Source organism: Mya arenaria, chromosome 6, assembly GCF_026914265.1.
Source record: "Mya arenaria isolate MELC-2E11 chromosome 6, ASM2691426v1".
Lineage (NCBI taxonomy): Eukaryota > Metazoa > Mollusca > Bivalvia > Myida > Myidae > Mya > Mya arenaria.
Window position 1 is genome coordinate 36,969,783 of NC_069127.1, and position 16,386 is coordinate 36,986,168.

The following is a 16,386-nucleotide window of genomic DNA, read 5'->3' on the forward strand; positions in this document are numbered from 1 at the left end:
AGTCAAAGATCCCACTATTTCCCTGACCGGCAGAGGGTGGGGGGGGGGGCGTGGTTACAGTTGCAAGGGCAAAGTACACCAAGTCGGAAATGATCTTGTTAAAATACGTATAAACTGGTATTCTCAGCTCTGGCCAGTTTACATTTTTTTTATGAAAACAATAATAACATAGATCTAGTAAATAAGATACCTTGTAAGCTTCCTATAACATTCTTAACTGTAACAAGATATTGAAAATTATAGACAAAATAAATAATTAAATCAGTTTATACCCTTAATCACAATTCACAATTAAATGTTTGCAACTTTCGTTATATTGAATTCCGTGCTTTGTTAATTCGTAGAGGCTATATAGTTGTGTTTAGAATGCTTCTATACGTCAAGGTACCGATTTTTATGCGCCATAATTTTAAGTGTGTTGAAATTGCATTACCATGTGGCTATTTCAGTATAGTTTGATTACGTTTGCTGATGATATGATCAATAATGTATTATTTCTGAAAGCAAATATATTCTTGTTGAAAAATAAATAAGTGAAAAAAGGATTTTTCATGTCTATGGTGATGTCGCTTTAAACAATTCTAAAGGGTGGGGGTAATTCAAATTTTGATAAAATTGTTATCTGACGGCAATTTGTTTTTAAAATTTTGTTTTTGAAAATAGGAAATGATATACATTTTGAAATTATCAAGCTGATCATAGTTTTAAATGATGCCCATTAGGTGTGTGCTAACTTAAAGCTGCACTCTCACATATATACAATTTTGACAACTTTTGAAAAAAATAGTCGTAAGCTTTTAGGTAATAAATCAAAATTATCTTCATACACAAAGGAAGTCTTAAAAAGTAGTCCTCCTTATGCAAAAATAAAACTGAACTATCAAGGGATCTTTTAAATTACCATTTTCGCTTAAAACAGTCACTTATTATTGTTTTAATTTCAGATAAAAACTACTTTTCATTCATCATATTAGGACTATTGAACACGTATAAACAAGCAAAACCCATCCTCGGCACCCCAGCGTATCATAACCTATATACATATATGTTATGATACCCTGGGGTGCGAGGATGGCAAAAGCTTTTTAACATTTGATACCCAGTTATTTTTTCTATGATTACAGTCAGATAATGCACACTTATATAAGATACTTTATATAACGTTATCGCTTTTTTTAGCCTTTAACCAATATTGTATAATTCTTACATATCTATGTACAAAAAGAGGGTATCTACCAGACTCCCCATACACACTTGCTGTACATTTTTTAACGTTTAACAAACGTATACAAAACTTCAAATGGATTCTTCAGTTTCCTTAGACTGATGAAAGCCCCAAATTTCAGAAGAATAATTCAAAACGGGGGCAGCAAAAGCAATGCAACGTTCGACTTCAAACAAGCCCAACAGATCCCTTCAGAGAAAAGCATGCTCGACCCGGAATGGGTCCACTGGTCTTTATATAATGTAAATACAAATCTACACGGAGCCCAGGCTTTGTTAATTTGCATATTACCAACCACGTAAACATACGTACTATGAACGTAATTTCCGTCTATAACGGATTGTTATACTATGACCGCACATCGGTCCGAATCTTTGGTTTCAGGCCATACTCCTTACATTTACACAACAACACATTTAATTTTTTAAAGCTTTGCCATTTTAATGTTCCTGGTTTAAAGAATAGTTACCAGTGTAATTTAAAACCTTTCCAAAATAGTTAAAATCATTCACGACGTCAAAAGGCTGGCCTTTGTAGGCCTTCGACACTGATTGGCACTCAGGTATCATATACAAACTGAAAAAGGAGTGTGATCCAGACCCAACTTCGTTATCCAGACCCAACTTCGTTACTATGTTATTCGGCGATGTACACCGATATGACAAGCTGCGTACGTTTACACGGACATATATCAGAGTGGTTCTCAGTTCGACAGGGCACCAGACGGGGGGGGGGGGAACAAGTCGTCGCCGATTATATACCTCCTTTATATCAATGAGCTTCTAAACTTACTAGAAACTAGTGGACAAGGATTGTGTATGTATGACATGAAACTTGAAACACCCACCGTGGCAGACGACATGGTCCTCATTTGCTTTTCCGTTAATGGACTTAATAAAATGCTTGACATTTGCGAAAACTTTATAGGACGCTGGAGATATACTTACAATGCTAACAAATGCTCGTTTGTTGTATTTAACGAAAACCCGAACGTGCGCAGCGCACGAACCTTCAAACTGGGAAGTAAAATCATCAATGAGGCAAAAAACTACACCCATCTGGGAATTAATTGTGACGCATACCTCAATACTTCTGACACCATCGACGACGCGTGTGTTTAAATGCGTGGTACGTTTATAAGCATTTGTAATAGTGGTGTTCACCCAGGTACATTAAATCCATTGACGTCAAAAACAATATACACGTATGTTGTTATCCCGAAGTGTTTGTATCGCTGCGAGTTGTGGTCAAATATTTCACCCTCAGAGCTGCTTAAGTTGGAAAGAGCGCACAGGTTTTGTGTGAAGTATATGCAGTCTCTACCTAGATACAGCAGTACATACTGGTCACTTTGTGCAATAGGGATTGCTCCCATTGAAAATTACATTGATGTGAGGAATCTGCAATTTTTTGGACAATTGTGTCGGTTACCAAATAAATATCTTGCCAAACAATAATTTAATAGTAGGCCATGCAGATTTATTGGCTATGATAAACAGTCCAGTGGAACTATTCCAGATATGTATAGGCTATTGTCAAAATATGGCCTGCTGGATATTCCTGTTCAATTATGTACAGACTGGGACATTTCCACCAACGTATACGTGGAAGGCGATTTTGGAGTGATACATTAAGGCCCCAGTATTTCAATGTCAATTTCAAAAACTTAGTCAAACATATTGCCGGCCGTCTGTCCAAAGTGTTTTAAGGGAGAAAACTGGGTCAACCCTGTGGGAATTTCCCAGAAGGCAACCACAATTATCTCCCTTGTGTCGCATGCTAATGTGCTTGGTGTGCACATTACTGTCCAATCACTTTAAACAGCATTGTTGTAAATGTTATTCAGTAAATGAAAGACTTGATATGCATAGACTGTGTTTTTGCTTAACCATATTAAGGATTAAAATGTGATTAAAATGTGGGACTATATAATGTCAAAATATAACACTAGAACATTTATTAGATTCCGGCCAATCAACGTGTACAATTGTTAACACCTTCAGCAAATGTACAAAGTGATGTATATTTTGCAAAGATTATGTACAGCATGTGCAAGCATTGTTAAGTCTAAATTAGAAAGCCATTATGTTGCATTTATCAACACTACAGTTTGCATACCTAGTTACTTCATTTTCGGGCTAGGTTTGCACTAATGTGTAGATAACATTTCTTTTTGTGATGTTTTGTGATGTTTTCATAATTATATTAATGAAAAACATGTTAAATGTTTGATTTATAACTTAAGTGTGATGAAAAGTTGGATTCTAGATGAGGCGGATCCATGCTCTAGTTGTAACACACTTGACTGTCAATCCGGAAGTCACAGGTTTGATTCCCTGCTGCACCGCTAGAAGAATACTAATTGTCTTCCGGGAGGGACGTTAATGGGGGTACAATACACTGGTGCACTTTTAAGAACCAGGATATCTCTAAACTAAACCAGGGTTACATTCTGTCTGTGCACTATACTCCAAAAATAAAATGACTAACAATCTTGTCGGAGCACTCGCCAAATGGGCAAGGCCTGAGTGCAAGTATGAATAAGCTTACATACACACATATTCTAGACTCCGAACTGTAAGGTGCTCCATTACAATTTTTTTAAAGATTTTGAGTGTTACCAAAGTTAAGACATATAATTTATATTACAAATATATTAACAAGGAATAGTTAAGACATTGAATTAAATTGTGTTGCAATGATATTCATAAGGAAAAGTTAAATAAGACATTAAAATTGTGTTACAAATATATGATATTTACAGTATTTTTATGACATGTATGAATAATATCTACCGGTGTTTCATTATAGTTGTGTTTATATCATAGAACCTTTAAAAACATTCATCCTGAGTTGCATCAGGACTGTATCCACACATTCACGTCATAATATATGTAAAGCTGAAATCACTATTGTGTACATCAAGTGTTTTTGAGTAAATATTACTTATTGATATAACCTATCTAATTCAACAGCATATCATGAGAGCAATGTACAATGTACTCTGATGTTAATATAAGCCCAAATTTGGTTTATTAGCTTCAGACATTCAAGAAGAGAAATCAATTACAGCAATAATTTACAGTGATATTCATTCACTACCTTTGATGCATAATAGTGAAATCTTGTATCCAATTATTTGGCTAAAGCAGCATATTATATTATGCAAGCTATCAATCTGACCAAGGTCACACTAAAATGTTATGTTGTAAGGGTTTCTATTGATTTGTGCAATACTATGATTATTAGTAACCATACTCTATGATGCAATAAGTTTAAAGGGTTTGTCAGGGTTTTTTAATTATTTATGAAAACATAAAGAAGCAATGCCTTAAATATTAAATTCTGCATTCTGAGGCCTAAATACGTTATCAAAGGCCTTAATTGTTAATTAGGTATAAGGTGTTTTCAGATTTCTTATTCTTATATCAGTGATGCAAAAGTGTTTTCTTTTAAGAAACTGTTTAAAGATACTGATTTACTAAAAACATTACCATTATGAACTGTGATATTTCTTGTACTATCTTTATAATTACCGTATGCAAACTACCAAAGGCAGATTCATATGCTGTAGCTTTTACAGGTAATCAAATATTTTCACTGACATCTTATACATATATTTTTTTTTATTTAACTTTTGTATACATTTTTACATCAGTAAATAGTATACTCATAATACTGTTGAACAGGTGATAGATCAGTAATATACATGTAGATAAAATTGTACAGATTATGTTATCAATATTTAAAGCTGTTGAAAAGTGTTAAGAGTATAAAGGTAAGTTAATTATAGAAAAAAGAAAGGAGTGAAAAAGATAGTTTGGTTCCGGGTGAAACTGCACAAAAGGTAACATAGTCTGCTTTGTAAGTAGAACAGCTATGTACATGTATATGCTTTTATAATAAAAGTAAGAGACAGAATCAAGTCAATTCAAATTTCTATTTTATATGTTGAGTTTTTCTTAGTTAAGGCTATATGTACTTCCATTATTATTTTTAGGAAATTAATAAAATATTCTTATTTAAGTTGAGATTAGTTCACATTTGTGAATATAGTATTCTGCTAGCAATATAATTGAGTTAGTTATTGCTGAATGGTCTGTTTTGAGTTGTACACCAAATGATATTGTTTTATAACCAATTAGTTCTGGGACATTGTTTTTACTGATAATGTTTTTGATGTTTGACCAAATAAACTGACAAGTGCTTTATTGTTCCGATATGTATGTTATTGTATGTTACTGTACACATATCACAAAGGCTAGACTAAACTATCCTACATTTGAACATGTATGCGCTAGTCGGCAGTAATCTATTGATATACTTATATTGAAACGCTCTAAAGCTTTGTGTCGTACAGTTAATGGGATTTGAATATGTTGGATTTCCAGTGTAGTACTCAAAAATATAATTCCATTTATTTTGAGGTCTATTTTCCCCTTCTTTCATTGTTTGTTTCATATAATTTTCCTATACACATTTTTTGTTATTTTATTCCTAATATTTTGTTGATAAATACATTTTTCTGACTCATGTTTGTATAGGGGTTTTTAACGTATGTTTCCATTTATCTAGGATGCTTGAAGTTAGTGTCTTCGAATGTGTAGAACTGTTTTGTGTATTATCAAATAATTGGTTCATGAATATGATGCCATGTATGTACCATTCTTTGTAAAATAATAGGTGTTTACGGTACATGTGTTAATATGTGTTATATATTCATCAATTATATCAAATTATTTGCATTTGAATATGTTCGATTTCCTAAGTAAAGTTTAACTTGAAAGCATAAATTTCATCAAGTAATATTTTACGACCAAATTTATGTTATTCCTTTAGAAATAGTACTTTCCATCCACCATTGTTGGAACCGTTAAACATTCTTTCGTCCAGCTTGTTTTTATTGTTGATATGAATAATTTTTAATCCCCTATGTTTATAATCCTTTGTTATAATGTTTCTTGATATTTTTTCTGGCTTTCCATCGGATAAAAAATTGTAAAGGTGCAATTTCTTTACTAATTTGTTCTGGTTGGTGTTCAATAACTGCTAATAGAAAATTTTGAACTGCAAATGTTTTCATAGCCGTTATTTTACCAATCAGTCAAAAACCATGATTTTCAATCTTCTCTAAGTTGAATAACGTTTTTCAATTTTACATTTGTAGTTTAATTCTATGCATTTGTTTCTATCATTTGTAAATGCAACACCTAACCTTGTACATAGCTTTATCTGGTACCAGTGAAGCTGAGTGAACCAGCCCTTAATAGTATTGACGTATTCATATTCAGTTTGAACGGGGGCTACCGCTGAACTTGTTAGATGTTGATCCCAACTTGCCCTTGAACTTGAACCAGACACAGTGTGCCCTCAAACTTGAGTCAGTGTTATGTAAACTAATTATGAGATAGATAGATATTTTATTTTCTCCAATATATGTACAGACATAGTTCCGATGCAAATTATTATCCAAATTTGTCTGTTGCTTAAAAAATATCTAGAACATAAAAAATGAAGGTGCTAAAATCATATGAAAAATGTGGAGTCAAGAAAGCCTTTAAAAATGTATCAAATATTGCATGTAATTTAAAGGTATAATATAATAAAAAATATTAATGAATTTCTAAAAATTAATTCATACCAAATATTATATATTTCATATCAATTTAGGATTTACATCTGAACAACGAAAGATATAATATATACATCTGAAAAATGGGACAGAACCATTAAGAAATATCAAATAAAAGTTAACAAATATTAGGAAGACATTTTGACACAAAAATGCTTTATAATACATAGAATAAACAATGAAAATTTATTAGTCAAAGTTAACTCATGAACACTCGGAATGTGTGTGTAATTCGAGTTTGACATCGAGGACAATGCGTACATATTGGAGCACAATTTTCACACGCCACCAGGTGACCACACGGCAGGAAGAGAACCTTGACCTGATTCCTGTGGCAGATGCTACACTTTAATCTTCTCTTCAACCTCTCATTTTCCTCCAGAAGAACTAAAAACAGGGAAATAATATGTTCAATATTCAAAGGAGCATTATTTTGTGACTAAAATATTTTTTACAAATGATACATGTAAGAGAGCACATAAGCAATTTGTTATTGTATAAAACTACAGAAACAAGACCTTTGATCGAAATCTTTAAAAGGTTTATATGGTTATAATTCAAGTTATAGCATGACAACAACCCACGCTGCATACGATGACAACAACTTAGTATATAATAAAACTTCTTAATTCTTTCTTTGAAAACTAACTAACAACATTTTTTTTCAAAGCTATGGACTTAATCTAAAATGACTATAAATACCTTAAACTAAGTGTAAATATAGCCAAACAATACACTGGGTGAACAAAATAGAGGTACTTGATAATATATATATATATATATATATATATATATATATATATATATATATATATATATATATATATATATATATATATATATAAGCAATTTTACTTAATTCTCAATTTTGTAAATCAAAAAACAAATTTATGCAAGTCACTAACATGTGTAATTTTGCTTTAGTAATGCAATGATTGTTTCAGATCATGTTGTATTTATTCGCGCACGTTTTTGTTATATAATCAAAAGATTTAAAACATGTTGTCCATCAAACGAAAACAGCCAATTTGACTTTAATATACCTTCTTGGCTCAGAGGTGTGTCCCTCTCCTCCAGGATCGCTTGAAGGTCATCTGCTACCAGATTGTTGAGGGACCGGCCTGAATAAACAAATGGAAATGTCATTTGTGATTTTAAGCATTCTTCGGCTCATGCCTAGTAAGCAGAACTAACAAACAGTACCAACTGTCACAAAATACACCTGTCCCACAAAGTTGATGATAAATGTTTGTACATTAAACCAAATTTCAAGAGCACACATTGAATACAGATTTTGCTAATTTCAGGGTTATAAATCTAGAGTGACTGAGGCAACACAGCTGGTTTTTAATCTTGACCAAGATATTCTGCTTTAACACGTTCTGACCAATGACTGAAACAGGCTTCTAAAGAAATTGATCGAACAAGACCAAATTTTGGTTATGTAATTACATGTACTTAAATATTATGGCTGGTTATCACACTTGTCCAAGATATTATGCTGATACACATTCTGATCAAATTTGGCTTCTCAAGTTATACTGCTGAAAACATATAGGACGTGCCCGAAAATTTTCAATGACCTTGACCTCGACCAAAATGACCTCAAAAGGTGTTGAGTTTGAGGTCATTTTGTTAGAGGTCAAGGTGCAACTTCATAATGGTTTAGTATATACCAAATGTTATTCCAATAATTTAATGTGAACGGATTTAATTTTTAGTTTTGGTTACAGATACCTTTTACAGGCAAGTTATGTCCTCACATAAGATTACAGGACAACAAATTTATCCACTTTCCATCAATCTTAATTAAGTTTTTGAGTAGAAACCATAATGGACTTAATTGCTACCTTGATCCCACCGACTGAAAACAGCAATCTCAAGGAACATCTTCAAATAATGGTCCAACAGAACAAATTGCATCACAATAGTTCAATTATATCTTTAGTTTTAAGTTCATTTAGTAACAGTGCCCTTAACCCTACTGACTCCAGAAGCAATATCAATGTATGTCTTTACAAATACTTCCTACCCCATTCGTTTCATAATCATATGTCACTCTAAAAACCATTATTGAACTGGAATCCATTTTTTTTTCAGTTATAGCCACCTTTACCATGATCCTGCAGACTCCAAATAGCAAATGCATTCCAAATGTATGTCTACTTATGCTAGCTTTATACAATTTTCAATAACTTCAGTTATTTAGAAGAAACTATTTTTTTCTATTTTTAGTAACAGCGACCTTGACCCCACCAACCAAAGATGCATTTCCAAGCTATGTCTTAACATTGGCTTCCTACACAACTCTTTTATCACCAAACGCCAATTCTTACAAAATATATTTTGAGGAAACTATTATTTTACTATTAATTACAGCGACCTTGACTTTGATTTTACTTTGAGGATTACCTTGTCAAAACTATTTAATGGCAACAGTAGACAAATATACCTCACTCTCTATTCAGACATCACTCTACTTATCATAAAGGGTCAAAATAAAACAAAACAAGGCCAATAAATATTGTGGTCATCTTTGATGAGAAACACAGTTGAATTTTCGAAGCATGTACTCTTCCATTGCATAAACATTTCTGCAAAATACAGACTGTTTTTGAAAATTAGGCAATTAAACATGACACTGCTTGAAGAAGATTGGCTAGCACAGATCTGCATTAGATTGACTACATGACTACATAAATATACCTCTTCTCATATACTCCATGGCTGCTTTATGGGCTCTGTCCCAGGCATATCCACGACGGTGTACATTGATAATGGCGCTTTTGTACTTGGCTAAATAAAAGGAAAATGATAAGCAAGGTTAAGCTCAAACTAAGTTAGTACTCAATGCTGACATAAAAAGTTAGATAATTTTATGTCACAATGATAAACAGGTTACAAAAGCTCTTAAAAACTTTAATGTTGACAATCATTATAAGTTAACCTGTACTAAGTATTATTTATAATACAGTTCACTTATATATATTTAGGACATCTGGTTAACACACTCCCTCCTCACCAAGGCAACCCAGATTTGATTCCTGGCCTGTGTGCATGTGAGTTTGGTTAGAGATCACAAAGCTGAAAAAATGTGTTTCCTCAGGGAACTATGGTTTCCCCAACAACACAAGACCACACACTCGTGGAACATCATATGTCGTGCCAGTGATTAATATAATGTTGTAATATCTTGATTCACAATTGTAGAATGAATAAGTTTAAACTAAACTAAAATGTTCTTCTAAACATTCTTAATTATGAATAATAGATAAACCTGTACTTACTTATGCCACCACTAGAATGTTGTCCTTGTATATCTATACAATCCTGTAAGACAAAATAAATGCAAGTGCAAGATGCAAAAAATAATATGCAATTACAATTGCAAAATTATGAATTATTTTTTCTATAAGCTGAACTTTTTTGCCTTGGTATGAGTTTTCGTATTTACGTTCAAAATCTAATATGCCAAAAAATTCTTATTTCTTAAAGTGTTTGTAACACTTTTAGCCATAAAACATTAACATTCAACGTAATGGAAACATGAAAACTGCCATTAGATCTTTTCTTATAAATCTGACTGTTATATTAAGACCAAACGAAGCTTGCAGGACGCCCTGATCCAAGCTAAATACATCCGGTTAATATTACTGTACTTGAGCACAGAAATTATCGACCAATTTTCAAAACTTGGAAATCATTAATTGTGTTACACTCAGACAAGATGGTATTATGATGTTTTAAGGTCCATCTGCGCCTAGCCTGACCATGCACTATGCCCTGACCTTACCAATTCCCTGTGCAGTTTTACGATGAATTTTGAAGCCTAAAAGGGGATATTTACGCTGAACATTGAATGAGATAAAAAAGTAAAAGAGAAAAATTTAGCCAAAAAAATATTTTGCGTAGCAACTAGTGGTGGAAATTAGCTTGCATTTCATAATTAATAACGATTCATGTCTTCAACAGATTGTGGATTTATAATCAGTAGGTTTCTGTCACTGATATAGTATCTATGAGCATCCATCAGTCAAATTGATTAGATGAGTTGTTGATGATTTGTTTCATAGAATTAATGAAGGTTTGCCTGTGCATAATTTTGCTGAACTAATAATTAACTCTGCCAATATGCTATCAAACCTTTAAAGGGTTCGAAATGTGGTTATGTACATGAGATAGAATTGCCAGTTGTATGTAAACACAACCAAATCGAATGCCAAAGTGCCAACTGTCACCAAATACACCTGATCTGATATAGGACACAAATTTTGGTAATAAGTGGTTGTATGTTAAGCCAAAGTTAGTGAATGGGAACTGTAAAAATAGTTTTTGCCTACTTAAAAGTCATCAATTTGTCTGAGATAGTATGCCCATACACATTCTGACAAATTAGGCTTCAAAAGTTATTGATAAAAAAGTCGGATTTTAGGTAATTTATATAATCAAAGGATGATGACTTTTGATTGACTTCCGCAATATGGATGTTAAATGGAGTTCCAAATATGATTCCCTAGCTCTTTTAAAAAAACCTCTTGGTGTTTAAATTACCTGATGTTGAGCACAGACACACATGGGACAAAACTCACTGGTTTTATCAAATTCACCAATAGGACTATTGATAATATCAGTCTGGATTTGTTATTGTGATAGATAAAATGTCAATGTAATTCTTGTATTAACAAAGAGCATTGCATGTCAAGGCCAACACTTATCTGTTATTTTAGTTGCTCAAGGCCGTAACTCAAAATACAGTCCAGCTTAAGAGATGGAACTTGCACCACATGAGAAGGTTGATGCGGCTTCAATTAAAACGCAATGAGGCCATTTTTTCCTATGAAAAATATAGATGAGTTGAACATATTAATCGTTTTTTACCTCAAGTTGTTCCCGCTGGGCTGCGGGATGCACCATGTTGATATACCTCTGCCCCTTCATCTCGCGCACATATCTGCAGTCTGGAGAACTGCGGGCATGTTCAACCCCCGGGTCGTCCTCTCTATCCCAACGCTGAAGGCCACCGTCACAGGTGAAACACCGACACAAGTCATTGATGCCTGAAACCGTAACACATGAAATGTTAGCAACATTCAAAGATCCCTTCATCTTCCATACGTAGCTGCAGTGGGGTAACCAGCAAATGGTTCCAGCTACTGGTCGTTTTTACCCCTTCCAATGTTGAAGACCACCGTCACATATAAAACATCAGCACAGATTACCTCAAACAATGACACACCAAGGTATAAGTAAAACAGTATGCCCCCTTGTCAAAGACGTTTGACCAAAAGAACAATAAGAAGTCCCAATACAAATTCCTGGGTCTGTATTACAGAAACATCTTAAGAATTGTTTAACACATTTTGGCTTAAGTGTAAAATTTAGAATTGATATATTGCTTAAAATAATAGTTCTTTAAAATCGAGGTTTTCATTTTTAAAAATTTGAGTGTCCATATTTTAATTGAAGAATGTTCAATTAGCATTACTCTTTTTTTAAATAAAAAAAAATCAGTTAAGGAAATTGTTGAATTTCAGGAAAATTTTAAATTTTAACTTAAGATGCTTCTGTAATATGGCCTCAGAGGCATAGGTAAAGGCATTCTGAAGTAATTTAGCAGTCTTCATCCTCCCAGCGCTGCACCGACACCAGTCATTGATGCTTTTAAACACGAAAAGAAGACATAGTACACAAGTCATTGATGCTTTTAACCACGAAATGAAGTCATCTTACGCAAGTCATTGATGTTTTTAACCACGAAAAGAAGTTCTCTTACGCAAGTCATTGATGCTTTTAACCATGAAAAGAAGTCATCCTACGCCAGTCATTGATGCTTTTAACCATGAAAAGAAGTCATTTTACACAAGTTATTGATGCTTTTAACCATGAAAAGAAGTCATCTTACACCAGTCATTGATGCTTTTAACCATGAAAAGAAATCATCTTACGCCAGTCATTGATGCTTTTAACCACGAAAAGAAGTCATCTTACGCCAGTCATTGATGCTTTAAACCATGAAAAGAGATCATCACACAGGGTTTTCATACCGAACATTACGCCACACCAAGTCAATATGGCAACGTTCGTCCATTAGGGTGAAAAGAATTATGCGCATAAATAATTGTAAATGTGAACATGAGTACCAAGTTTTATTTAAATGACCATCATTCAAGTTCTGCACAATGATAATGAAAAAACCCTACTGAAATCCTTTTTGCAAACCATACTGAAAATAAGAACCGAATATCAATACCAAATATGCTATCAATGTTAAAAAACAACTTCCTTAAAGGCCGGGGTGCATGACCCGAAATATCCTACCGGACAGCTCTGGTCAGCAGTTAGGCTTTTGGTGTTATATGCTAGTGATAGGGTGGTACAGAAAAATTTGTCCATTGGTTTCTCATTTGAGAAAAAATAAATAAGTTACATATACCATGACCAATACTTCCACAAGTAATAATGTTATGATAAGCCATTTGATCGTATGTATCAGCCCAGATAACGGATGTTTCCCGGCATATTTCCATTAAAACCTCATACGCTGATAGTAAACATGTAGTAAACAGAAAATGGTAGTGAAATTCCGTTGGCTGTTAGACGGTCATGAACTTTAAAGAACTGTCAATCAACATGGCTGGGAAATTTGAATTTGTTTGACAGTTATAACAAATATTTGAAAGTAGTATTTATAACTGTTTGAGAAACTTGAACTTTACTAGATATGTTTATGATACATTAAACAAACCATATGACAATTTTTTTAGCAATTTATGCTTGTTAATTATTTGCTTATTTGAAAACTTGTTCTGGCATTCTGTACCAGCAGACAGCTCTGTGAGGTCAAATTTGTTTACTGTCTGAATTTTAAACTATTACCCCGGCCTTTAATTTATCTATAATAGCAGACAGTGAAGGACCTTAAAAACTGCAATATGTAATGAATTCTTTGAATAATCAAGCAAACAATTAATAAAAATACTTACCGGTGAAGAACAGGCCTGCTTCTGCAAGTGCTTCTGGTTGCTGACCAGTGGACTGCGGCCATTCATTAAATGTACCCAACCGCTGGGCCAGGGTAGTCATTCCAGGGTGCAGTACTTGCCTGTTTAGCTGCTGTGCTGGGCAAGGCTCGGACCCTAAAACAAACATTAGTGGTACATTATTAAGTTATTATCTTGAGAACAAACTAAATCCCATAACACAACAGTACAATTCAAACTCATTTTGAATATCGAACAACCATATAATAACACAATGTATTTCCTACATATTTCTCTAAATCTGTTGCATATATATATATATATATATATATATATATATATATATATATATATATATATATATATATATATATATATATATATATATATATATATATATATATATATATATATATATATATATATATATATATAACAAGGGGTCAATAATGATTCCATACAACTGACCTGAATTCATTAAGTAAAATGCTCTACAATGTGACCCTGTTAGCTTGCATTTTGCATCTTTTTGATGAACCTGATTACCCAGAATTAATCTGACAGAATCCAGATCAAAAGTGTATTGAGAATTTGTTGCAAACACTAATATGACCAACTTAAAATTTTAGCGATAATTCTGGATATTTCAAATGTAAATTTTAGCCATAGTGTTTCATGATGAGACCTTTTATGGCTAAGTCTTTAGTCAACCTGGATCCAGAACTCCTTCTAGACTCCTTTCAATCAGACGGTTAGACAGGGCAGCCTAAAAATCTGCTTTGTTTGAAGAATCATTCCTGATGAATATTTAACATCATTAGAAATCGGATAGTTTTAAAGAAGTGAATATCAACAACATGTGAATGAAAATTATTTTAATTGTTAATTATTGTAATTTGGTCAAATTTTGATTTGATAAATGGAACAAACTCAGTAGTTACCGGTACTTAAGTTTTCAGGCAGGTTAAGATCATTTAAGTAAAAAAAAACCCATAGCCTACGACCTACAGCAACCAGTATTTGCTAGAAATCTTTAATATGTTGCCATTGGTCAGTGGCCGAATTAAGACCAAATTATGTGTGTGGAGGGGGCGGGGGAGTATCTTTTGCATATTTTGCTTGCACCAGCCGAAACTCATGTATACATTCAGACTGTACAAACCTTGTGATCTGGCAGTTTCATTTGGCCTTTGATTTTCCTGGAAATATAGGAAGTCACGAATCTTATCTAGTTAACCAGTTAGTGAGTTACTTCCTATGTGGAATTTGCAAATCATAACTAGATAACCAATTACTGTTAAAAGCAAAAAATGCATTTATAGATAAGTGGTAACACGTATCTAGTTAATCCGTTATTCTAGTTCATCTGTTAATGCTGTACGGCTAAAAAAGGGTAACAGGTGGCATTTTGGGGCACTTACATCTTATGATATTTATCTTACCGAAAAAGTTTCGCAAGTATTAACTAGTTCTTCTAACAACTCTCTCAGGAACAGACAGTTAAGAGAATGTGTGATCAGTCTTCCTACTCACCCTGTTTGTGTTGAGAAGCTGTTCTCCTAACATATCCTTCAGGAACAGACAGTTAGGAGAATGTCTGGTGTGTTCAAACAATGGCCCGTCCCCATCACTCCAGTCCTTAAGACCAATTCCGCAAAGATAACATCGAACAAGGTCTTCTCGGCCTGAAAACACACATTATTTATTCATTTAATAGTGTTAATATATAAACAAGAGCCATAAATCGCTCACCTGAGTAAAAGAGTTTAACCTTTGTTATCAATATAGCTTCATATTTGTTCTCAAAGAATATTGAATAACATACTGATCAAACATGTTGCCTGGATAATCACTGACAGGACTTGTCACAGTTGCCTGCACACTGACAGGACTTGTCACAGTTGCCTGCACACTGACATGACTTGATGATCGACTGCACACTGACATAATGTTATTCTCAAAACTGCACACTGACAGGATTTTGTTCAGTTGCCTGCACACTGACAGAACTCGATAATCGACTGCACACTGACAGCACTTGGTACAGATACCTGCACACTGACAGGACCTTTTCAGTTGCCTACACACTGACAGGATTTTGTTCAGTTGCCTGCGCACCAAACTGACAGGACTCGATAATTGACTGCACACTGACAGCACTTGGTACAGATACCTGCACACTGACAGGACTTTTTCAGTTGCCCGCACACTAACAGGACTTAGTTCAATTGCCTGCACACACACACACAGGACTTCGTTTAATTGCCTGCACACTGACAAAACTATGTCAGATTACTTGCACACTGAAAGAACTTTTAGTATAGATACACAAACAACAAACAGTGCACCATCCAATAAAATCTATAAAGTGCCTTAAGCTCTAAAAATCAAATATCAACTCATTCAGCACCTTCCACTAATATCATTGCTTCTTCCATCTAGATAACCATCACCTTCAATCACATGTTCAAAATCTTTTTTTTTAAATTTCTGTCAATCAACAATGCTGGGAAATTCGAATTTGTTTATACAGTTATAAAAATATATTT

General features: G+C 33.6%; 2 protein-coding genes across 2 annotated transcripts in view; both read right to left on the minus strand.

Annotated features, from left to right (window-relative positions):
- Positions 1-6,619: 6,619 nt before the first annotated feature.
- LOC128238219 (baculoviral IAP repeat-containing protein 7-B-like) lies at positions 6,620-10,183 on the minus strand. The gene is made up of 4 exons (XM_052953895.1): positions 10,145-10,183; positions 9,564-9,653; positions 7,901-7,978; positions 6,620-7,244 (listed from the first exon to the last, which is right to left on the minus strand). The coding sequence occupies exons 2-4, from the start codon at positions 9,580-9,582 to the stop codon at positions 7,057-7,059; spliced, it is 285 nt and encodes a 94-aa protein (XP_052809855.1). The 5' UTR covers positions 9,583-9,653; positions 10,145-10,183; the 3' UTR covers positions 6,620-7,056.
- A 1,537-nt stretch (positions 10,184-11,720) lies between these two features.
- The window catches only part of LOC128237762 (uncharacterized), a 28,509-nt gene continuing 23,843 nt past the window's right edge, over positions 11,721-16,386 (minus strand). The window contains exons 9-12 of the mRNA XM_052953347.1: positions 15,371-15,522; positions 15,000-15,036; positions 13,841-13,993; positions 11,721-11,914 (exon numbers count right to left, since the gene is read on the minus strand). Coding sequence (XP_052809307.1) covers positions 11,721-11,914; positions 13,841-13,993; positions 15,000-15,036; positions 15,371-15,522 — 536 coding nt within the window. The remainder of the gene's footprint in view (positions 11,915-13,840; positions 13,994-14,999; positions 15,037-15,370; positions 15,523-16,386) is intronic.

Bases quoted from the DNA above. Each gene is read 5' to 3' on its own strand.
- LOC128238219 (XM_052953895.1), bottom strand. The intron at 7,245-7,900 runs GTATATTAAAGT...CCCTGTTTTTAG, and splicing joins CACACCTCTGAGCCAAGAAG to TTCTTCTGGAGGAAAATGAG.